General features: G+C 37.6%; 4 protein-coding genes across 6 annotated transcripts; 3 read left to right on the forward strand and 1 right to left on the reverse strand.

Moving 5' to 3' along the window:
* Positions 1–534: 534 nt before the first annotated feature.
* LOC114530323 (transcriptional protein SWT1-like) lies at positions 535–13,994 on the forward strand. Its single transcript, XM_028551934.1, has 22 exons — positions 535–652; positions 1,460–1,639; positions 2,107–3,447; positions 3,692–3,733; positions 7,097–7,150; positions 7,466–7,550; positions 7,865–7,926; positions 8,335–8,469; positions 8,602–8,683; positions 8,776–8,864; positions 9,453–9,516; positions 9,837–9,889; positions 10,200–10,294; positions 10,549–10,611; positions 11,008–11,096; positions 11,730–11,811; positions 12,050–12,197; positions 12,379–12,491; positions 12,945–13,091; positions 13,205–13,292; positions 13,542–13,609; positions 13,722–13,994. The coding sequence occupies exons 2-22, from the start codon at positions 1,493–1,495 to the stop codon at positions 13,813–13,815; spliced, it is 3,141 nt and encodes a 1,046-aa protein (XP_028407735.1). The 5' UTR covers positions 535–652; positions 1,460–1,492; the 3' UTR covers positions 13,816–13,994.
* A 115-nt stretch (positions 13,995–14,109) lies between these two features.
* Positions 14,110–15,461, reverse strand: LOC114530324. Its single transcript, XM_028551935.1, has 2 exons — positions 14,947–15,461; positions 14,110–14,565 (listed from the first exon to the last, which is right to left on the reverse strand). Exons 1-2 carry the CDS (start codon positions 15,452–15,454, stop codon positions 14,528–14,530), a joined length of 546 nt encoding a protein of 181 aa, XP_028407736.1. The 5' UTR covers positions 15,455–15,461; the 3' UTR covers positions 14,110–14,527.
* An 85-nt stretch (positions 15,462–15,546) lies between these two features.
* LOC114530292 (telomere length and silencing protein 1 homolog) lies at positions 15,547–18,204 on the forward strand. 3 transcript variants are annotated; one of them, XM_028551901.1, is made up of 4 exons: positions 15,547–16,029; positions 16,271–16,539; positions 16,957–17,212; positions 17,453–18,204. In XM_028551901.1, the coding sequence occupies exons 1-3, from the start codon at positions 15,608–15,610 to the stop codon at positions 17,196–17,198; spliced, it is 933 nt and encodes a 310-aa protein (XP_028407702.1). In that variant the 5' UTR covers positions 15,547–15,607; the 3' UTR covers positions 17,199–17,212; positions 17,453–18,204. The 3 variants fall into 3 exon arrangements, with proteins under 3 accessions (XP_028407702.1, XP_028407703.1, XP_028407701.1); XM_028551902.1 differs by lacking the exon at positions 17,453–18,204 and adding an exon at positions 17,364–17,396; XM_028551900.1 differs by lacking the exon at positions 17,453–18,204 and having other exon boundaries at positions 16,957–17,357.
* A 149-nt stretch (positions 18,205–18,353) lies between these two features.
* LOC114530302 (kelch-like protein diablo) lies at positions 18,354–21,797 on the forward strand. The gene is made up of 3 exons (XM_028551911.1): positions 18,354–19,439; positions 20,607–21,010; positions 21,092–21,797. Exons 1-3 carry the CDS (start codon positions 18,469–18,471, stop codon positions 21,484–21,486), a joined length of 1,770 nt encoding a protein of 589 aa, XP_028407712.1. The 5' UTR covers positions 18,354–18,468; the 3' UTR covers positions 21,487–21,797.
* The last annotated feature ends 777 nt before the right edge of the window (positions 21,798–22,574 follow it).

Below are 22,574 nucleotides of genomic sequence, written 5' to 3' on the forward strand. Positions count from 1 at the left end.
ATTTTCTTGCATCCAATTCACCTCTGATGGTTGATGTTTTATTGTCTGTTGCCTTGTAATGTATATGAGAAGCAAATCTACTGAAGCCAATGCAGTACTGCTTTATGGGGTGGGATAGCCCGGTTAGCTGGCCGGATGATGACATTGTGGTGAGATCCCACCTCGTACATTATTTTCAAGTTTGTGTTCACATGGAATGTGAGCTAGCTCAGTTAGGTGGGATCCCGGTGTAAGCAAAGTGGGAGCTCAGTCAAGTGGGATAAAAATTTTCCATATGAACGCAAATTCTCGATTTTGTCCCGGTAAGCCGGGATGAATACAACCGCGCGTTTTCGATCAAACGCGCTTGCTTGGCACAGGTGGGATAATAAGTGGGATGATAGGCGGGATGAATTGCGTATGAAACGACCTTCAAGCTCACCTCAGCAAGCCGAGCTGTCCCGGCTACCGGCTATCCCACCCCATATGAATAGGCCTTAAATCTGCTATAGTGCGTGTGTAACTCGCGTGAGGCTCACGCGTTGTGGTATAGCGAACCATGCTCATCTTGTTCGTGTCCTGTTTTTCATCTTTAATATTTACTTTGTTTGAATTTATTTAACCTTGTTCTTACATACCACCTGGTATGTGTTTTGCGTGAATTATTTGAAAGGTAAGCACTGCTTTTAAGAAACTAAAAGAACAGTCATATAATACAAACAATATTGTATAAACAACCATCCTGTAACGTTTTAATATAAAGGCCTAAGGTTTGATCTAGGTCTCAAAAACAGATAGCTAAACTTATGTGAACATTTGAAGACACTTTGAAGCTTTCAGCTAACCATCCTAATTCCTTTAAACATGATCAAACAAGATGCATTTATGGAAGCTTTCACCAGAAATATGGCAATATTTATGACCTGCCACAATCCCTCAGGCACAGTGCATTTAGGACTCCCAATGTATAAGTCCAGTGATAGATCTTCTTGTAATCATTACTACCACGAAATAAGCCTATATGTATACTCATATGAGATAATTTTCAAGCTATACATAAAGAGCAACATAAAACTGAAAACACTTCTTTAAATACCAAATCCTATTACTAGTGGTATACCTACTCTTCCTGCTTTCTAGTGTTGCATTAATAAGTATGATAGTGCAACATTAGATTAATAAACCTGTTCAACTAAGGTACACATATCAGGCTGTAGTCACATTACTTGTTCCTGGGTATCAGAGGTGCCTGCATTCCACGGAAACCAGTTTGGGTGTCACTCTTCTATCCGACTGCTCCTCCAAATTTTTTTTATTAATCCTGCCTTTTGCCCTGCTTGGATATCTATGAAGGCAGTTTATTAGAAAGGGAACATTACCGATTGTTGCACCTGGAAAAGGGAACACTTGGAAAATAATTGTGCTCTGTTTTCTATTCCTTGAAGAAGTTTAAAGACATGTATTTTGATATTTATTATAGACTATTGATGGAATTCCCAAGATATGTTGAGAAATGTCTGAAAAAGATTTGAAAGAAGCTCAAAAGGATTTGCCAAAAGATTGGAAAGTTTTCCATTCCACAAAATCCAAAAGATTTTATTACTACAACAATGTTACAAAAAAGACACAGTGGCAGCATCCATGTCGTGGAGAGAAAAATGTATGTATAACAATTTGCATTATATAATATATTAATAAAAATTTTTCCTGTGTCCCAAGGATTTCCCTATAAAATTGGAACATTCTGTTACACATCATAAAATCAGAACATTTTGTTACATTTGCAATATGTTGTTGCAAATTTTTGCACCATCTTGGTTGATTCTGAAAAGTTTGCTTTTGCTTTCCAATGTCAAAACTTAGTTGTTTTCTTGCTTTTTTTTTGCTAATCACTTAATTGTAACAGCTTACCATCTATTGTATTACAGTAATGCCAGTAAGCAGATATATACTTATGTATAACTGTACACATTTTAAAAATAAACCATGGAGGCAGCATTTCAAAACCCATGCACCTATAGGCTGTGCTATATGACTGTGGTGTTAAGATATGTGTGTTTTCTTATATGTGTAGGTAGACTGGTTGGCACCTTAAAAAATTAATGATCTCTTGTTTTTTTTGTTAAGAGGGATGATGGCAAACTAAAGTGTAAGAAGCGAAAACCAGCGACTGATGAACAAACCAATCTGAAATATGACAAAATCAAACAGTCATACAAAACTACGCATGATTTAACCAACATTAAGAAGGAAATAATTCCCAATACTGAATCTTCTCAAAAATCAATACCATCACAAAGATTTTACCTAAAACCATCACCTAGTGGATCCCGACCAAAGTTGCATACTTGTAATCAAGAAGCTAAAGGTAGCCCACAGCTACAAGTAACTAAACCTTTTGAAAAAACTGATAAAACTGATGAATCAACACGTTGCAACGAAACCGGCAGAAAAGGTTCCCAAACAACTAAAATTGGCAACGATTCTGCTAAAGGTAACATTAAAACGCCTACGACTGCAAATCAAAACTTCAAAACTAACCCTCAAGTTACTACGAGTGTAAAAGAACAAAAGGTTCCCGTGTTGGTTAAAAGCAAATCCCAAAACGAAGCGCAATTAAAGACCAAACATCAGCCATTATCGAGAACGAAAAGTTTAGGTGAGGGAAGTGACAGTGGCGTGTCAGATTCAAGCGACAGAATTTTAGCATGGCTTGCAGACACCTCAAGGATTGACTTTAAGGATCATCCCATCCCTAATAATCCTCCTGTAGTCAATAAAGAGATATCGAAAGATAAATTAGATAACATTGCACAAAACCAGACAGTTTCTGGGAAGCAAACATCTGCAGTTAATACTGGAAAGGAGAAAAGTGAAAAGTGCAAGGTCGCCATCCTGGGATGCTCTAAAACTTCGAAACAAGAAAAAAATGCAATATTAGATAAATCACCCCCGAAAACACACGGGAAACAGCGTTTTACACCGTATAAATTGAAACTACCTAACATCAAACATAAAACTGAAAGTTCAAGTCAAGCTGAACAGAGAAGACTTAGCGGGGGAACTGAGGGAAAAGCGAATTCTGACGCGACGCCCAATCAAAATTATTTATTACCCAAATTAGCCAATTGCGTTGCGAGGAATTTTGGCGGGAAAGCAACCCCCGGATTGTTAGTTCCCGGAGATTCTGAAGATGCGACTATTACCGAAAACCTATTTATTGGTGATAATACCGATGTTAACAGATTTAGCGTTCAAACTGTTAGTAATTCGTCAGGAAAGATTAGTTCACCCAAAACACATCAGCTTACCAGGCCGAGCGGGGTTGTCAGCAGTGTACAACAGGATGAAGTTCTGCCGATGGAGGAAGAAGTTAGAAATGATGTTTCTGTATCTTTGTCTGAGGATGGCGTTGCTGATATGGAAATTGATAATGTTGAGGAGTTTGCAAAAGAAATTGTACAAGAGGTATGTTACTATAATAGTATTACTAACATTAAACGTGCTTTTCATGTAAACCAAGTTCATGCCAGTCGCGGCTTTGGCTGTCAAAACATAGTAGAGAATCAACAGAAAAAAGCGCATGTTTCGCTCTTAATGTTGTTTTTGCATGAGCCTGTTTTAATTTGGGTTTATAATATTTTGCGAAGGTTGAAGATGTTGAATATCAGTATAGTGTACAAGGATTATTATTTATTGCGTTGTTTTTTAGTTAAAAGAGATGAGAGGTATTGTCGTTGTTCATCCAAGTCGGGTAAGCTTATTATATATATGTATAGGAGAAAGTAGATAAGAATAAATTAACTTGGTTACTTCATACGATTTTATTCACTAAAATTTGTTTCGTATGACAAGTACTGTGTGCCCCACTCATCGAGTGAATTTAAATATCGCGCTATATGTAGTTGTCACCGTCATATACCCGATGCCCAAGTATGAGACCCCCGTCCACACGTATCCGGATATTTTTAAAAACGGAGGTTTTTTATCCGTTTTGGCCTTGCGTCCACACGTAACCGGTGTTTTCGGCGACCGAAAACAGAGGTTTTCAAAAACGCTCTCCAGAGCGGAGTTTTTCGAAAACGCTGTTTTCGTGTTTACGTGTGGACGGGCAAAACGGAGGTTTTCGAATTCGATGACGTTTATAATCGGATCCAGTCTATAACGGGCCATTAACGGCGCGTGATTTGTGTCTCTTCAAGATGGTAAACTAAAATTGCTTGGCTGTTCTACTTTGGCCTATTTCATAAACTTAGTCATTTTAATTCAAGAAAGAGCGAGGATAAAGCGAACCCAAACACATACGCGGAATTGTTTTTAAATTCCGCCAAATTAACATAGAGGTTATCTGCGATCGTTTGGAAGCGCTCGTATTACTTGGAAATGCGCATGCTCTATGCAAAGTGGTAGCAAATTTCCTTCGTTTTAGCGTTTACGTGTGGACGGGCAAAAACGATTCGAATTGATTTCATGCATATATACATTTACAGACTAGGTTACCTACAGGTAGTGAATGCTGCCTTTATTGCATCTTGTATATCTGCAAACATGCGCTTGCGCAAGCTTAGTCATGCAGGATTGATTCGTAGAAAGAAGTACATAATCGGGTAATCGCCAAATTCTATGGTGCGTTTTTAGTGCCAAAATTCAATTCATTGAATTGACGGGCATAGTATCATCGCTTATATGAAAACAGCGATCAATTTAAGGTCATTCGGTTACAGACTCTCTTACTCGGGTTTAGACTTTTTCATTCGGAACGTGTTGTCATTCCGACGATTACTATTTCATTCGGATGCACATCATTCGGCAAACATCCCATGAACCTTTTCGAACTTGCCTTTTTGTCACGTGTTGTCGCAACTCGCAAAGCGCGCCAGACTTGAAAATATGGCGGAGAACCACTGAAAACGTCTGAAAACGGTTCTCCTTGGAACACCTAATGCCATAGCTATATCAGGAACGCTTATATGATAATTCAGTAAATACTCAGCTGCTCCCGGCTTATATCAAGTTTTGGTCGACCTCTTCTTTCATTTACAATTGTTCCCGCTTGAAAAGATAATGGTTGTCTGTTCATGTAATTGCAATTTTGAAGGAGCACAATAGCATCATAATTTGCTCAATCTGATCACTCATCAAATGTATACTGCAAAGTCGAACCAAATGAATTAAAAGCTGTTCAAGCCTAAATACAATACTGTCTATGCCGTCTTCATCCAAATCACCATTCGACCGCTGGCGTATAATAACACGGAAAGCATTCTGAAACCGTGAATTAAGAATGTTTTATATAAGCGATGATACTATGCCGGCACTAAAAACGCACCATAGAAGGAAGCACATTGAAGCACATGGGAAGAAACAATATAATTATATAAAGTTGATTCACGCATAGCATTGTGGGTCTATCTGATATTCGACCACAATGCAGTGCGCTAAAGCAAAAATTAAAAAATTCCCAACTACATCAATTAGGTCTGCTGCCTTGCTCGCTCGCCCCAGGCTCGCTCGCTGCGGCAGCAATTATATTAGGTAAGGACATGCCATGCAGCCAATATTACTCAAGAGAAATCCGTTGTCTACACTCTACTGCTGCATTTTGATAGAAGTTCACTTCTTGAATTGTTTGAATTCAAGAAGTGAATTAACCCTCATCGAAATGCAGACATATATAGAAACAAATTTCTTCTAAGCAACAGTCGTTCGCTAATTATATATAGCGATCAACGATCCCAACTGCAGTCGAAGCGGTCACCCACGGGGATTTCGCATGTGACCGCTTAATACAAGGTTGACCGTTCAGTTGTTATTTGCGATCGTTTGGAAGCGCTCATATTACTTGGAAATGCGCATGCTCTATGCATGGTGCTATCAAATTTCCTTCGTTTTGGCGTTTACATGTAGACGGGAAAAACAATTCGAATTGATTTCATGCATATATACATTTACAGATTATATTAGGTAAGGATATGCCATGCAGCCAATATTGCTCAAGGGAAATTCGTTTGTCTGCAGCTGCATTTTGATGAAAGTTCACTTCTTGAATTCTTTGAATTCGAGAAGTGAATTAACCCGACACCGCGGAAATTGGTAGACTTAGCCGTAATTCTCAATACTTAGACTTTAAATTCGGCAAGCTAAAAGATTTATAAATACTCAACAAAATATCTCTTGCACAAAAGATTTGAAGCTTGCACACGGCAAAAACAAATCATCTGAAAATGTCTCAAAATGGCCATTTTACGGTGGCAGATGCATACGAAGAGCCTTCAAAAGTTTCCAAAACCGATATTGGAAGAAAAATTGAACTTGTTTTCAACTTATTTGATAGTATTTTCTTTGACAGCAGTTTCTGAATACTAGGATTCAAATGTGAGCAACTGATGAGATATTTGACTTCCAACACCAATTTCTGCGGTATCGAATTAACCCTCATCGAAATGCAGACATAGAAACGAATTTCTTCTAAGCAACAGTCGTTCGCTAACGCAAAGTCTTACTGTTGACAATTTTAGCGCAGAATTTGAAAAAATTTCAAATAAGCAACTCTGACATGTTAGCGAATAAAGATTTTTATAGTATTGGCTTGTCCTATATTGGCTTTTTCTCTAACCTGTAGCATGTATTTACAAAAACGCAAAGTGGTCACATGCCGAAGAAACAATATAATTATATAAAGTTGATTCACGCATAGCATTGTGGTTCTATCTATAATTCGACTACAATGTGCTAAACGACTCTGACATGTTAGCGAATAAAGACTTTTATAGTATTGGCTTTTGCTATATTGGCTCTTTCTCTGACATGTAGCATGTATTTACAAAAACGCAAAGTGGTCTAGTCAACAAAAGTTAATATAGATATATATTAAATACTATAGTTTTATAGATATAATTTTTTTTTCAAGCCGGACGTTATTTGCATTTTCATTTTACTCATTATTTGATTCTTGCATGGTTCAATTGTTAATATATAGCTAGCTATATTTGGAAGCGGAATCCCACTTTTTGACAGCTATAATTACTATTATCCTTGCGCTTGCAATCTCTCGTGTTCATCTGACAGTCCTGAATATTTTTTCGTAAAAGAAAGTACTTGTTATACCTTTTTACAGAAACCCAAAGGCAAAGATCAAATGGCGATGAACGTTTCGAGCGATGGTTATGAGGTACCGTGATTCTTACAAATTATTTTCGTAATTCCTTATTTTACCAGAAACAAGCTAGAGATGTCCGGTCAGGAGGCCCGTTTACATTTACAATTTTTGGTTTTCTTTTAATGGACATGTTGTTCAAATATAGAGGCATTTTTACGCGAGAGCGTAAGTGTAAACGGGACTTGAATTTCTTTATGATATTGAAAATGATTTTATGTGAATTTGGGTGCAGATGATTTATTCCTCAACTTGCCGGTGCCATGTGCATCACACAAATTTAACTGGAAATAAACACTTTTCCTTCACTGTATTTTTGATGTTATCTAGGGTTCTTTGTATATCGTTCTGGACACAAATGTATTGCTTTCACATTTAAAATTTGTCGTTGAGTTGAAAGATTATCCTATCCCAGGTAATATAGATAACAGGTAAAAAAGAAATATAACTTGCAAACTGCCTCGCGCTTTCTAACTGTGTAAAAACATAGTCCGTCATGGTCTGATAGTCCACCACTACTAGCGGACTTAAAGCAAGAAACCGGAGTTTGAAATACTGGGGACTACAAAACCTGTGGGATGAAATCATGAAAACTAGAAATAAAAAAACCCTACTAAAAGCAATATATGTAGACCTTCATCCAGTAAGCGCCGCGGTCTTTTTTACTGGCGGTAAAACACACTGTCAAACATTAAGCGCGTTATATATACCTGACTTATTCCTTGTTAGGGGTTGGAAGACCAACTTTAGTTATTCCTTGGATTGTAATGCAGGAACTGGATTCTCTTAAGGTACCGTGGACCATGAGGCTAGCGTAGGGCCTAGCGTGACTATTTAAATATACTAGCGAATGATGACCATGATGTTGAAAATGTGTAAATAGAACCACGGATGGAACTGAGATATCTGTTCCTATATCCGTAGTTGCTCAAACATGTGCAACGCAGGGGAGGGGGCTTGATAAATCCCCAATCATCAACAGGTCGGCAGTTTTTATTCTAAACTAACCGAAACCTATAGGAGGAAAACGTTTTAGTTTTTCTCGCCAACAAGGGAAAAATAATTTTGGGTATGAATCAAGTATGATTTTAATCAGAGCAGCTGGCAGAGCCTATTACCAGGATACCTTGTAGGATTCGATACGAAAAATAAGGTAGTATTTGAAAGCCCTTTTAGTCCATACATTTTCGTATTTCCAGGAAAATAAATGGCGATCACATGATAGTGGTGATAAAGCTACGAGAGTCGATCTTTTGGCGAGAAACGCGATCAAGATGCTAAACAGCTTGTTTCAAAAGTCAGATCCAAGAGTACGAGGTCAAACAGTCGAAGAGGTAGGATTGTTACACTAGTTGCCTATATCAGGTTTTACAGAATGTTAATGGTAATATGGTGACATCAGATGACGTGTATTTCGGGCATCATCACGTGTGTCAGGTAGTAGCTATTTTATATATTTTATATAGGCTGCAGAACATGTCGGGAGTCTGCAAGAAGAAACCAATGATGACAGAATATTGCAATGTTGTTTATTGTTTCATCAGAGAGGTGAATGAGGGCGCTTTTAGGGCGTGTATGTATAAGTGGCCTTGTAGGGCTATTGGAATGAAAAACGCTGAAATTATTTTTAATGTTTATAGCTCAAAATGGCAGCTGCGTGTTGTTTTCAAATGACATAAACTTGTGCAATAAAGCGATGGTGAATGGAATTAAGGCATTTAAACATGAGGTTGGAAAGATTTGAATAAAAATATACAATAAATTAATATAGTTCTGTACAGGAAAAATCTTTTTAGGATAACCAAAAGGTCGAAATGTAGAGAGAGAGCTGGGGCTTTAGTTATTTTGCTTATATTGTCATTCATTGCAGTACATAGCTATGATATTGTTCATGGTAAAACTTTCTAAAATCTCTAGCAGAATTGACTTTTATGGGCATTCTTCCATGGAGAGAATACTGCGTTAAATGTGAACAGTTGTCGCGTTAATTTTAACCGTTGCGCGCGGTGACGTTTCTAGGGCGTGGCTTTAACGTTCTCACATTTTCGGCATTCTGTTTTAGTCACTTTTGTCATCATTCGTGTTTAAATTTTGAACATAAACGCCATGAAGCCACGCCGTAGAAACGTCTTCATATTTAATGGTTTACATGTAGCAAGTGAGCACTTTTTTGTCGTAACGACGCATAATTGATGTGAATGCATGGGATAGGGCTCAAATAGAATTTTTAAGATGCACTCTCCCAGTAAATCTAGAGGGTTTAAACATAACTTAAAGTATCGTTTCAACCTCATTCCATGCTTTTTATTTTAATTAGAAATTATTGCCAGGACTGAAAGCTCTTTTCCAATGTGGGGTTATGGTAAAGCAAAATAGTGGAGGTACGGCCAATGAATATTACTTATATCAAAGATCGTTGAAATTATACTAATATATGATTGCATCACTTAAACTTTTTCACTCAGGCCCAATTCCACAATTTTTTGGGTACTTTTTGTTTGTGGTTTGCAGAGTCGAGAGGATATGAAAAATGCACCTTTTTTAAACTGTACTAATATGTTTTAAATAACCAACTACCATTGGTACGTGTGGCGGTTAATAGTGGGCGTATTTCTTTCCACACAAGAATCCCAGCACACTCCAAATCTTCGCAATGTTCTTTTTCCGTGTGTGACGTAATGTTTTATACGTCTTCATCTAGAGTACAAAATTCAACTTGCAATTGAGGAAGACCAGGCTCGTCGAAGGCAGAAGGTAAATCCTCATCTATATAGACATCTAATTTAGTTCTAAAATTAATTAGTCAGAACTGCAGTTACAATGAATCAAACTGGAAGACATTAATAATTTATCACTGACTGAGCCTTTGGAAAATAATTTGTCACTGACTGAGCCTTCTTGTACAGGCTGTTCCAAAAAAAAGACCTGTGACTTTGACATAATAATAAGGCATTCAAATTCGAACAAAAGCTTGATTTTAATAGGGTACTTTTTTTATACACCCCGTATACTAATGCATGTAGATCGATTTACATTTGACAGAGCTAAATTGTCTTTCTCGTAGGCTGATGATATCCTGTGCGAGCTGCAGATAATTTTACGCGAAGGCGTATCTTACATCATAGAAAATGAGATGAAAAGTGCTTACGATGATTTGTGGTAATAATTCCAGTATAAATGGGAGGGGCAGACAAATTCTCCCTAGGGATATAAGGCCCTACGACAAGGTGGCAAAGAAAATCTGTTCAGAATAACAAAACACTGTATTCGTGAGTGATCAGCGGCAATAACCATCGCCGATTGTTGGTGACATAGGAAAACTGGGTTTGACTGTGACTCATCTCCGATAAATAAAGGCACAGAATAACGTGCTTAATTTCGTTACTTCATGTTAGATTTTTATTGTTTCAAAGGATGGAGATCGTACACATTAAACCACCTTGGACTCTCATTGATGTCCTACAGTTGTTGGATAAGTAAGTGTTGAAAAAGACATTGGTGATTTTAATAGCTAATAATTAATAAACTATAATCAAAGGTCTCAATGAGACGGCTGACAGATGCACGAATAGCCGATTAATTGTTGGCTTGTAGATAACCAGATAAACAAGTTTTTAATATTAAGTGCGCAAAGCAGGTTGGTCGAGTTAATGGCACTAAAGAATGCGAGGCCGTTAGCAATGACTGCCTGATACTCCCACGGAGTATCCGTGAGCCAAAAGATGTTTAGCAGGCTATTTTCAAGTTCAAATCTTGCGGCTATGAAAGGTGCTCGCTTTTTCCTTCAAAATTTTTCTCCAAGCGAATCCTGGAAACGGCTCGGATACATTTTCCTATAATGTTATATACATTTCATATAATGCGTTTTGCAGGCATTGGATTGCTGTTTTTGGACATATCTTAAAACGAGACAAAAAGGAACTCATCCACAAGCTCAGACAAAAATTTGACGATAGAAAAGGTATTTGTCAGCATAGTTAACTATTAGTTTGTATTTTAGAATTACTTCAGTGAAGCAATATATAGTATACTATAGTTAGCCATTTTGCAGCACGCTATAAGAAAAAAGACCATGATCAATTCTTATAATAAAGTTCGATATCTAAAGATGTCTTCAAATCTGTATCTGCATGACGAGATTCCTTAAACTAAGGTTCATTACCTACGACCAGCTCTGTCAGTTGTACCGTTCTGAATTACGGGATTCAACCAGTTATTTACTACCATACAGAAGAAGTTGAAGAAGAGTCTTTTCCAAAAACCTTTTCAATTGTAGTCGTCCATACTCCATACCCTGAAATCTAAGGTAGTGGCGTAACGAACGCATAGGTCCTTAGGTATATTTGGTACCGCGGGGCGCAGATTTTCATCCATCATGTTTTGCTCATCATCATGTTTCTTTATCTATCCTGGCGTAGACAATATTAATGAGAACACTAATCTTTCGTGCCCGGGGACGCTAAGTTCTTCCTCTACCTAACGTGCGCTCGCCAAGATTGACCTAAGGTTGACCACCCAGACAAGCCCACTAGGATTGTATTTGGTGTCCTTGGACCAAAACTGAGACCCGTCCTAAATGTTGATCATTTTTCAGGTACCGCCAGTTCCTTAAAATTCTGTTCAGATATGTTACAGTTGGCGTTGCAGCTTTTTCAATCCTTTGCTTATCATTCCAAGTGAGTTTGTTGTAACCATGCATGCATGGATCTCAAAAACTTTTCCCGATATAGAATATGACATTGATACTAATTGGACTAGCAGGCAACCAAAGGTCACGGGTTTCATTCCCACCATGATCAAGTTTTTCAGCTTACCCGGTTGCTGAGTAGCATCGTCACAATATTCATCTGACATATACATCTGAGTCTTATGCACTACTATTACTGTTGATACTAAATGTTATTAATTTCCTAGCTACGGTGATGCTATGCCTAAATGCCTGGCCGCTGTAAACGTACTTGTTAAAAAATGTCAGCAGTTCGAAGCAAGTATGTCATCAAGTTTTGGCAGTGAGCAAGCAAAATGTTTGACGTATCCAAGCACGTCGAAAGTTGTAAATAATGTAAGTAAATGAACTTCCCAAGCCGAGTAACTTGGCCTAGGGTTCATTTAACCTTGTACCTTATCTTTTACCTTTTAACAATAGTGAATGTGTAAAAGATAACGGTAACCCGAATAGAATGTAGTTCATCTTGTTTGACCACCATCCAGCGTCGCTAAATTATAGCAACTGTGTTTTCTAGAGTTCAAGCACTGTCGTAGAAGAGGATGCTACAATGGGTAACAATACCGGGCAACCTCATGAAGACGTTTTGCACACATTCAATTTAATTTGGGCGGCTGTGACTCAGTTCAGGTACGATTGGTACGATTAAAATTTTGAGTCTGTGACCGCTCTTTACCCACAGATCTCTATATAGCAGGGGCGTAGCTGGAACAATGAGAGTCGTAAACTTCTATGATCAAATCGTGAAAAGGTTACGACTGAAGACTGTCATAGTACCACTGTCATAATACCATGTAGTCACTATAATATGATCAACGATTTTGGCGTTATGTCACACACATCATTGCCCGCTATTGCTATGACCAGCGAAGAACACGTTGATGGACTCGCTGAGCCGAGCCGGCTACGACATTTCGGCATTGCTGACGATTGCATATTACATGACCAGGGAGACCGGGACAACCTGGGACCGCAAACTCTTTATGGCAAAGCCTGTTTAAAAGTGGGTTGGGTCGGCCAGTACCCTGAACTCAATACCCCAGAGAGAACTAAGTTTGATAACGTGTTCTTGTTTAATTTTAGTACTCAAATTTTTACCGCACTTGGTTATCCAAACACTATCACAGACGAAGCCCCACAAGATTACCCCAAAGCATCGAAGGTTGAAGCAATTGCGTTTCTTCGCACTCTTTGTCCCAAACTACTAAATCTTGTGCATTCAATTCAAAAGTAAGTCGGTTTATAATTCTAAAGAATCATTGTGGCTGCAGTTGCTAGTTTAAAAAACGTCCGGTATAAAAAAATTAAAAGTTGCTCATCTTTCATCTTTGGACGCGTTTTAGTGTTTTACGAGATCCGTGGGATAAAGTTTCACAAAATAACAATCTGTTCATCCAGTTAGAACAAGCCATTACAGTGTTTTTAAAAGAGGTATGCATACCTAAATTGCCAGAAAACATTACCTTTCAAAGCAATGACACTTTTACTCTTCTACTGTAAATCTGCTGTCCAGAAGTTAAACAATCTGTTATAAGGGTCAATGAATTTTGCTCATAATTTTTTCAGGTGGTTCAGATACAAAGTACAAACCACCACATATGATGATGGTGTAATATTAAACGTGTGATATCTGATTGTGAAAATATGATAGAAACACCGGTGTATATAATTTTATTCCAGGTTCTGTCTCAGGAAAACAGTGCTACAGCAGAAAAACTGTTCAATTTTTGTGAGGATGCATCAATGAGGTTGGTTAATTATTATGTATTGGTACTTGTATATGCTGTAGTTACTGAAGCTTTCTAACATCACTGTGTTTTATTAGTGATATTTCATTTGATGGTCATTTTGTAATTTTAGGACATCCTTCATTCAAGGTCTTTCTCAACTTGATCGTGCATCTGCAATGTTACAGCATTGTGCATCATGTGTTGCTCAGAGCAGCACAATGTAATTATTACATTGTGAGTGGGATGGGGGTGTGTAATTTCTCATTGGTTATGTTTGCATGCTTGAAATTTTGCTCCACAAAAGGTGTCTGAATGTTATATGGTATATGAAATTCAACCATTTTCTAAATAGGCAGTAATATATATATATATATACATAAAGAAGAGTAAAGCTATATATAATACTCTAAAGGCAAATCAAATTTGCTAAGTTGGCATATATTTATATTGGTTTATATGATATTTTGTGTTTGGCTTGAGTATGTTTTGTTAATAAATATAAGTATGTATTAAATGGTTTACTTTCATACTTTGTTGAGTGAGTAATTTTGTCAGGGATGCTGGAGGATCACATTGTTAGGGGGGTGAAAAAGAGACTTAAGGGGCACTTCTGGGGTGAAAATTAGTAAGAATAAGTGTAAATCAGGAGGCAAGGGGGGTGAATGCCCCTGTATCCCCCTTTTCTAGCATCCTTGGATTCTGTTAAGTCGATTGCACTTTAGAAATTAATTTTTTTTAATCTAGTAATTGGTAATGTACTGATCAGCTTGCTTTCAAAGAAGTATGTTTTACTGTTTATGTTTTGGGACCATTTTGCTTTTTAGTGTTTGTTGTTAAGAGCCTCCGGTTTGTTGAAAACCAAGATTTAGCTATTTGTTTAATTACAATTTTATAAACATTATTTACAAGCAAGAAATTGTAACTGTTCCAAAATTGTTATGATATCTTTTGTTTCTTTCCACTAGGATCAACATCTAGAAAATACATATAAATCGACTTTATGTTGTGTGTTGATAGATTTTAGGAGATAGGAGAAAAGATGAACGCTGGTGTATGCTTCCCCAGGCACCAAAATTCCATGTTTTATAGCTCTATAGGGAAATGAAGGATAAGCATAGCATAAAAATATATCGGTCATGACCTAGCTCCTGGCCAAAGAATGATACTCCTGTTTTTGGGAAAAACCGAAAATCTATGCAATTTTAATCCTGGTCCAAATACCATACTACCCTTGTTCCAGATACCATCCTCCACCTAAGAACCTAAGAAAAGAACCCCTTCCCTGCCCTTTGGAGTGGTATGCACAAAAGGATATGAACTAATCATGTATGGTAGGATCATCAATGCCATCGTACCTTGTTTTTGAACTTGACTTGTAGAATTTGATGATGTGTCAATAACATTGGCAAGATCAGCAGATCTTTTACCATGCAGAAATAAATGTTTTTTAGTCTCGCTAATTTCAGTCTTGTATTTTATTGGTGCACCTGATATACTAGCTTCGTTTCTTTCATCTGATTCCAAATCCACTGTTTCCACGGGACAGGAAACGCTCGAGTATTCAAATAACGGCTCATAACGTTTTGATAAAGAGTTCCAGTCAACGTTATTTTGTTCTAATAGTGTTTCCAAGAATTTCGGTTTCCCAACAGTTGCAAAAAGAGTGCTCGGTGATGGTAGTTGCTTCACTGAAACAGAAGTTTCATTTACGGCTGGTTCATGCTTTGAACTTGTTTCTTGCTCTGTTTCCGATTCTGATGAAGTTTCGTCGTCATCAGCAGTGAAAAATGAAAGGCCGTTTGTTTGCTTTTCGGATTTTTCGTCTCCCGAATCTGAAGAATCGTTCTTCAAATTTAGCGACATTTTTCAATTTGCTTTGTTCACTTTCCCTAACAATCATTATGCCAACCTCATTATCCCTAACATTCCCATTGTTATCCCCTATCTATCTAATTTTTAAACATGGCAGTTTCCTGAGGAGTGAAAAAATAACATATTTTGTCCCCTTGCTGCAAAATGGGCAAACGAAACTACAGAAAACGCCGTGAGGTAGACGAAGGCGAAGATAATGCATCATTGGACGAGGAAAATGGCTTAGAGAACTTGGAAGAACGTAAAGAATTACAGAGACTTCGCAAAAGACCGAAGGGATTGAGCGCCACTGAGCTTGCCTCGGGTCAAACTTTGCCTGACAAGGAAACACGAGACGAAGTTGACCCGTATAAAAGCAAAACAGGCGGAATGTTAGATATGGATTTGATCAAAGATAGAGACAGAGATAGGGAAGGGGAAGAGAAAGAGAGATCTATTTCTCTTGGCACTAGTTTTGCTGTGGAGACAAATAGACGAGATGAAGACACACATATGTTGAAGTATATTGAAGATAAAATGAAAAAGAAAAGGGGGGAAACAGATGGTGATGGTATTATTAAAGTGAAGTGAGTTAATTTAGTGGTATAAAAATGTATGTTTGCTAAAGGAAACCATTGGATTTTGTGTGTTGCGATCAGTACTTGTATCAGTGATGAGGGGGGGGGGGGGGAGCCCAGAATCCTGAAGAAAATAAAAAAATATAATGAAATGTTGAGTATTTTGATCACTTAAAAATCCACTATATTATTGAAGTTATGCAATACAAAATCTTTTAACCAACTCTTTATATAATATTCACTCTTACAGAGTCAAGTCAAGGGAAGATGCACTTTATGAACTGCCAGAAAAACTCAAAGTGAAATCTCAACTTAAACAATCTGAAGAAATGTTATCAAATCAAATGTTATCAGGTATTCCTGAAGTGAACCTTGGCATCCAAGCAAAGATACTGAACATTGAGGCTACAGAAGAAGCAAAAATGAAAATGATAGAGGAACGAAGGAACAAGAAGAATCAAGGTCCTTCCATAATGGTACCAACAAATGTTGCTGTGGATTTTATGCAGCATAATAGATGTAAGTTAGTTATGGATCTCACTGCAGGTTCCTGGCAATGCATTTAAAATACATCATATCCCAACATATTTTAACATACTTGCAATCCAAATCTGATCTAAGAGCATCATGGTAATCTTCTTCTGAAATGGCCAGGTTTGAAGGGAGTCGTAGTCATCCTGAATGAGCCATAGAAATAGGCGTAATGAATTGGCATGCTGAGATACAATCATAAAATTATTTTGCTACCCAAAAATGATCAGTTTTAGAAAAAATCTTTAACAGCTTTAGGACCTGGTTCAACCTTGTACCCAAGGCCTTTACCTCTGCTTTAAGTACAATGAAATTAGTTTGGCTTTTCAGGTTTTATAAAGATCTCTATTATTCAAAATGAGCAGTTTCCATATGACAATTATTTACTTGCTTTTTTCACCTCAGTTTATGATGAACGTAAGTCAATTGATGCTGAAAAGAAGAAACTTCAAAAACAAGTGAAAGAACAGGAGGAAAGCAAACCACAAGGCCCCACTGTCACAGCAGAAAGTCTTGGTGTGGGTATTGATGGTGAAGATGGAGGATTGAACTCAAAGAAGACTGGGAACCAGGTTGATAAAGCATCAGATGATTTCTTCTTTGAGAAATTTAAGAATCGGACACAAGATTCTTGGAGATATCAGTAACTGCCACATACAAGGTACATATTTATTATATGGTGTAAATCCATATATATGCCATTCATATCTGTTAATATATGAAAGTCCATTATTAAGAGTCTCAATACATAACAAGTTTGTAAAAAAAATATTTTCTACTTACCTACTCTCGCCATTCATTAAATTCTGAAGACACTTCGAATCAAGTTCGACGTATCTTGTACATCAAAAACCTATTGCTCGAATTGGTCGAATCGAGGTTTTTTGTCGCATTCGTTTAGTTCTTCCAAGACGCCTGGTGATAAATCACGTGCAAGAATATGAAGTTTTAAGAAAAACAGCAAACATACACAACTGCACGGATGCAATATTGTGTACCCAATTCGCGCAATCGCTCTTGTAACCGTAGTAACACTTACAAAAAGCAATCGAGCATACATGTGTGTGCACGAAATGAAAAATGAACCCCGAAATCCCTCAACAACAAACACTTTTGGACACTCCGCTCTTGACCAATGCTCTTGGCGAATGAGAAACAGGAAGAACTATTATTTATGCGGGTTCCGTTTCTCTTTCGGACACCTTGGCTGTAATATGTAGCTCCTCAATTCTGCGTCAGAACATCTAATCATAGGTGCTTAGCTTAGTTAAACATGTCATTCGAAATTCTGTATTGGAATTACCTGTTATATAACTCAAAACGCCGAATCAGATGAAAAAGAAAGGAGTCGTTATTAACTTGATGTCCAATAACTTGTACTTGTAATAGTCAGTGACCGCATCTGTAGATGATACGTGACATGGAAGCAGCATTGCTAATATGAAATTAAAAGAAAGTGCCTGCATCTTATTCTTACTAAGAAAAACACGTAGGTTTGGTAAGTTTATGCCATCGGTATAATTTACACGATTTACAAGGTCCTACTATGTAATTACTAATTAAAGTAAATTAATATATCTATAATAGATTGTCCACTACAGTAGATCATTCATTATGATAACATCAGCTTGCAATAAAAACAGCGTCACTTCGCTCCGTCCGATGCCAATCCATGTAGGTTTTTAAAGAATCTGATGAAATTTAAATATATTCCAACATGTAACAGACAATTTGTGACATCGCTGACGCGAAAATTCTGTACCTGTAAACGACGTTTTCGTTAACTAACAATTAGTAAATTAGAATAAATTAAATTACGATTATTGCGTCATGTTTAGCATCCTGCCGGGAACGCCTTGATGCTTCATAATCTCAGCAACTTTTGAGCAGTAATTAGTTTTCATCTGTTCAGAGAGAATGCAAGACAATATGGAAGAATACTACTTTGAAAACAAATCATATTTCAACGAATTTTTCACGCAACTACATACGTTTCGTACAAATGGTGTGTTTTGCGATGTGATTTTAGTTAGTTCCGATGGAGTCGAATTTCCCGTTCATCGGGTTGTCTTAGGTGCAGGTAGCATGTATTTTAACGTGTTGTTTAATATAAACATGGCTGAAAAACAACAAACAAAAGTGCATATAAAAACTGTTCCCTCAACTGCGCTGGCCGAAGTATTGGATTACCTATACACTGGATCTCTTCGCGTTACCAAAAATTCTGTTGCTGAACTAATTTTTACCTCCTCGCTGTTCCTACTACTCGATCTAACCGAATACTGCTGGGAAGTGTTTGTGAAAACTTTGGACGTAAAGAATTGCATCGCTCGTAAGATCCTTGCTGACAGCGTAAGCTCTGGCTCGATTGCGAGAACTGTTACTAATTTCGTTCTTGAGAAGTTTGCTTTTTTGGATTCCGAAACGTTGACATCGTGTCCCGCTTATGTGTTGCGAATGGTGCTTGCATCTGAAGATTTAGTAGTAAGCAGTGAACTCGAGGTATTAAGATGTCTTCTGAAATGGCTCAACGGTCAACACTTTCTGAATAGTATCCACGAGAAAGACTTTCAAGTAGTTAACCTCTGGCTCTGTGAAGAGCTGCTAAAATTAGTTCGTTTCAAGTTTATTTCATCGAGCGAAGACGAATTCGTCGCATTGCTTCAAAGCTATGGTCTGTCCAAACATCATTGGTTCCAGAATACGATTTTGGAAAAGTTTAAAACCAATTCCGGGTGTAGTGAAGCGAGGCTTTCTTATAGAAATGTTGAAGTAATCATCGCTGTTGGTGGACAAGGGGAAAGTTCGATTCTGAATGAAGTCTCTGCTTATATTCCTGACCGGGATCATTGGTTTGAAATTACTCCTATGCAATATCCGCGTCGAAGGTGAGTTAGGGGTTTGTGCGTTACTCTTAGTTTATCTAATTCTTGCGCCTGTATTTCTCACACTCAAACTCATTGAGTGGGCGGATCTAGCTTAATCTTCTTATCACGTTTCCGTAGAGGTATTTCCACTCAAATAAAAGCTTGATTTTCAGTTTTTTACCTTGAATGTTTCCAATGATAAAGAAAAAACTTTCTCATTGATCCGGCATAAAAAATTTCAATGTCACACTCAATGAGTGTGAGTGTAGGTGAGCTTTTTGAATACAGGCGTTAAGGCTGCTTTCTACTTATACGCGTTTTTTATATGCACGTACACGTACGGAAAATTTTAAATGCTTTACATTTTTATTTTTTAACATCTAGGTCAACTAATGTACACTAAAATATGCAGAAAACTAAGTTCCTTCAAATTAATCACTTAGTTTTTTAAAAGGTAACATGTATAAGGACTTATATAGACTTTTACGTGCGTGTACGTGCGTATGAAAAACGCGTAAGTGGAAAACAGCCTTTAGTATGTAAGTACAATATAATTAGTTTCCTCAACTAAAATCACTATACCTCTGTCACAACGCATATTCAAAAACAAAAGCTCTGATTTCAATTGAGGGCACTTTTTTGCAACACCTTGTGAGCGACCTTGACTACTGACATAATCATGATCATGCACCGTATTATTGTGTTGTAACAGCAGAATAAAGAACGTATAGTAACGAAACTGACTACGTGACGTTACTTGTGGAGACGTTACTTTTTTTTTCGTGTCGCAGGCTTAATCTTCCGCGCCGTCAGTCGCGTATTTACAGTGTATCAATATAGCTCAGTTTCAGTGCAGTGTATTTACCGGCTACACAGCCCGAGTTGACGCTTACCGGGTGTCTTGTTTTGTTAACAATTGTTGAGACTGCAAAGTTTTGAAACTTACAAATTAAAACACGAGTCTTCCGCGTATAAAATCATCCGGGATCAGTTTGAAATGACGAGTATTTAGTATTTGCAAGCAGTGGACAAAAACAATTCAACGTTGTCGGTAGTCCGTTGTCAATATTGTATCAAACATATATTTTCTGGTCAGTTTTGTCATGATCTATGTGGGAACTATCTTTGTAGATAGGTAGTATTCTCACAAAAGTTTAACGTGAATATCGCTGCCTTTGTTTCGTTTAGTTTTAGTCTGGTTACAACTGAAAATACTCTGTATGCGATTGGTGGGACAATGGAGAAAGTTGCAGACACACCTGTCTCTTGGATTGAACGTTACGATGCACACAAAGACACCTGGGAAGACGTCCACGTGACGTCATTAAGTGAACTGGAACGAGACAATGCTGCGATTGTTGGTTTAAACGGCCACATCGTTATTTCTGGCGGGTTTTCTTTTACTTCTTGTTCGGTAACATCATCAGTGATCATGCTAAATCCATGCAACGGTGAATCACGAGAATTATCATCGTTACATATTGCTCGTGAAGGTCATGCGACCGTTGTCGATGACGTCAGCATATACGTCATTGGCGGTAAGAACGAGTCTGGCTGCTTGGCCTCAGTCGAGAGATTTAATAATTCTACAGGTGCGCTGTACCACTGATATGTCGTTTTTCATGTATAATGCAGTAAAGTAAATTTGTTAAATGAGTTGAATCTCGTTATAGAAACTTGGGAAGTGCTGGCATCTATGAATAACAATCGGGCACACTTCTGCGCGATTTGGCACAAGAACAACATATATGCCTTCGGTGGCCATGACGGAGAAAATGTTCTGAATTCTGTTGAAGTTTACAATCCGAACAGCAATCAATGGCAGCTGTTGCCTGAAGGTATGAGCACGCCAAGAATGAAATTCGCTCTCAGTCTTTGTGGTGATGAAGCATTTGTGATTGGCGGAATGGTTGGGTCACGAGGTCCAATGACATCTGACGTGGAGAAATATAGTTTTGTAAAATCAACATGGAGTAGTGTTAGGTCGATGGACAAAAAAAGGATGGAATTCAGTTGTGCAACGCTATCTTTATGTAACAACGCTTTGCCCAGCTTCATTGAGGAGTGAGGTTTTGGAATCTGTCTGTGGTTTTGAAAACCGTCACAGCATAAAGTCTTGGTGTGGGTATTGATGGTGAAGACGGAAAACTGAATTCAAAGGAGACTGGGAACCAGGTTGATAAAGCATCAGATGATTTCTTCTTTGAGAAATTTAAGAATCGAACACAAGATTCTTCGAGGTATCAGTACCTGCCACATACAATGTGCCTACATATTTATTATAAGGTGTAAATCCATATATATGCCATGTGCATGTAGATCTCAGTGAATATTTTAGAAAAAGTCAAAAATTTTAAAACTTATTGATGGTTGAAACATTAGGCGGAAAGCGTAATTTTGAAATGAAAATTAAAGCCCAGTAATTTCAAGTAAAAATGACTTATACTTGTAATAGTCAGTGACCGCATCTGGAGATATGTCACATGCACGGAAGCAGCCTGTATCTATCTTATTCTTACTAAGGTAAAACCCGCAGGTTTGGTAAGTTTATACCATCGGTATAATTTACACGATTTCCTTTATGGCCCTAAAACGTTACGTTGTGATTTGTTTAAAGTAAATTAATATAATTCTATAATAGATTGTCTGTCACAGTAGATCATTCATTATCATAACATTATCATGCAGCTTGCATGTAAAAATAACGTCACTTCGTTTCGCCTGACGGATGTAGGTTTTTAAGCGATCTGATGAAATTCAAAATATTGTGACATCGCTCACGCGAAAATTCTGTACCTGTAAACGACGTTTTTGTTAACTAACAATTAGTAAATTAGAGTAAGGGCTGCTTTCCACTTACAGTACTTACGCGTTTTCCATACTCACGTACACGCACGTAAAAGTCTAAATGCCTATATAAGTTATCTTTAAAAAAACTAGGGGAATAAATCGAAAGAATTTAGTTTTCCGCGTAGTTTACTACGCATTTGTTGAGCCAGACTTTAAATAGTAAAAATTTAAAAGCATTTAAACTTTTATACGTGAGTATGCGTACCTGGTACGTGCTAAAAACGTGACAGTGGAAAGCAGCCCTAAATCAAATACGATTATTGCGTCATGTTTAGCACCCTGCCGGGAACGCCTTGATGCTTCATA

The sequence above is a fragment of the Dendronephthya gigantea genome, unplaced genomic scaffold, assembly GCF_004324835.1.
Source record: "Dendronephthya gigantea isolate DGI-Jeju-01 unplaced genomic scaffold, DenGig_1.0 000061F, whole genome shotgun sequence".
Taxonomy (NCBI): Eukaryota; Metazoa; Cnidaria; class Anthozoa; order Malacalcyonacea; family Nephtheidae; genus Dendronephthya; species Dendronephthya gigantea.

What these genes read in the sequence shown, in the direction of transcription:
- LOC114530292 (XM_028551901.1), top strand. Translation starts at nt 15,608, where the DNA reads ATGGGCAAACGAAACTACAGAAAACGCCGTGAGGTAGACGAAGGCGAA. An exon ending in GATGGTATTATTAAAGTGAA is followed by an intron (nt 16,030 to 16,270) that starts GTGAGTTAATTT and finishes TCACTCTTACAG; the next exon opens with AGTCAAGTCAAGGGAAGATG. An exon ending in TTTTATGCAGCATAATAGAT is followed by an intron (nt 16,540 to 16,956) that starts GTAAGTTAGTTA and finishes TTTTCACCTCAG; the next exon opens with TTTATGATGAACGTAAGTCA.
- LOC114530324 (XM_028551935.1), bottom strand. Translation starts at nt 15,454, where the DNA reads ATGTCGCTAAATTTGAAGAACGATTCTTCAGATTCGGGAGACGAAAAA. An exon ending in AAGTCAAGTTCAAAAACAAG is followed by an intron (nt 14,566 to 14,946) that starts GTACGATGGCAT and finishes TGTATTTTCTAG; the next exon opens with ATGTTGATCCTAGTGGAAAG.
- LOC114530302 (XM_028551911.1), top strand. Translation starts at nt 18,469, where the DNA reads ATGCAAGACAATATGGAAGAATACTACTTTGAAAACAAATCATATTTC. An exon ending in ATGCAATATCCGCGTCGAAG is followed by an intron (nt 19,440 to 20,606) that starts GTGAGTTAGGGG and finishes TGTTTCGTTTAG; the next exon opens with TTTTAGTCTGGTTACAACTG. An exon ending in GAGATTTAATAATTCTACAG is followed by an intron (nt 21,011 to 21,091) that starts GTGCGCTGTACC and finishes ATCTCGTTATAG; the next exon opens with AAACTTGGGAAGTGCTGGCA.
- LOC114530323 (XM_028551934.1), top strand. Translation starts at nt 1,493, where the DNA reads ATGTCTGAAAAAGATTTGAAAGAAGCTCAAAAGGATTTGCCAAAAGAT. An exon ending in GGTAAAGCAAAATAGTGGAG is followed by an intron (nt 9,517 to 9,836) that starts GTACGGCCAATG and finishes GTCTTCATCTAG; the next exon opens with AGTACAAAATTCAACTTGCA. An exon ending in AGTGCTTACGATGATTTGTG is followed by an intron (nt 10,295 to 10,548) that starts GTAATAATTCCA and finishes ATTGTTTCAAAG; the next exon opens with GATGGAGATCGTACACATTA.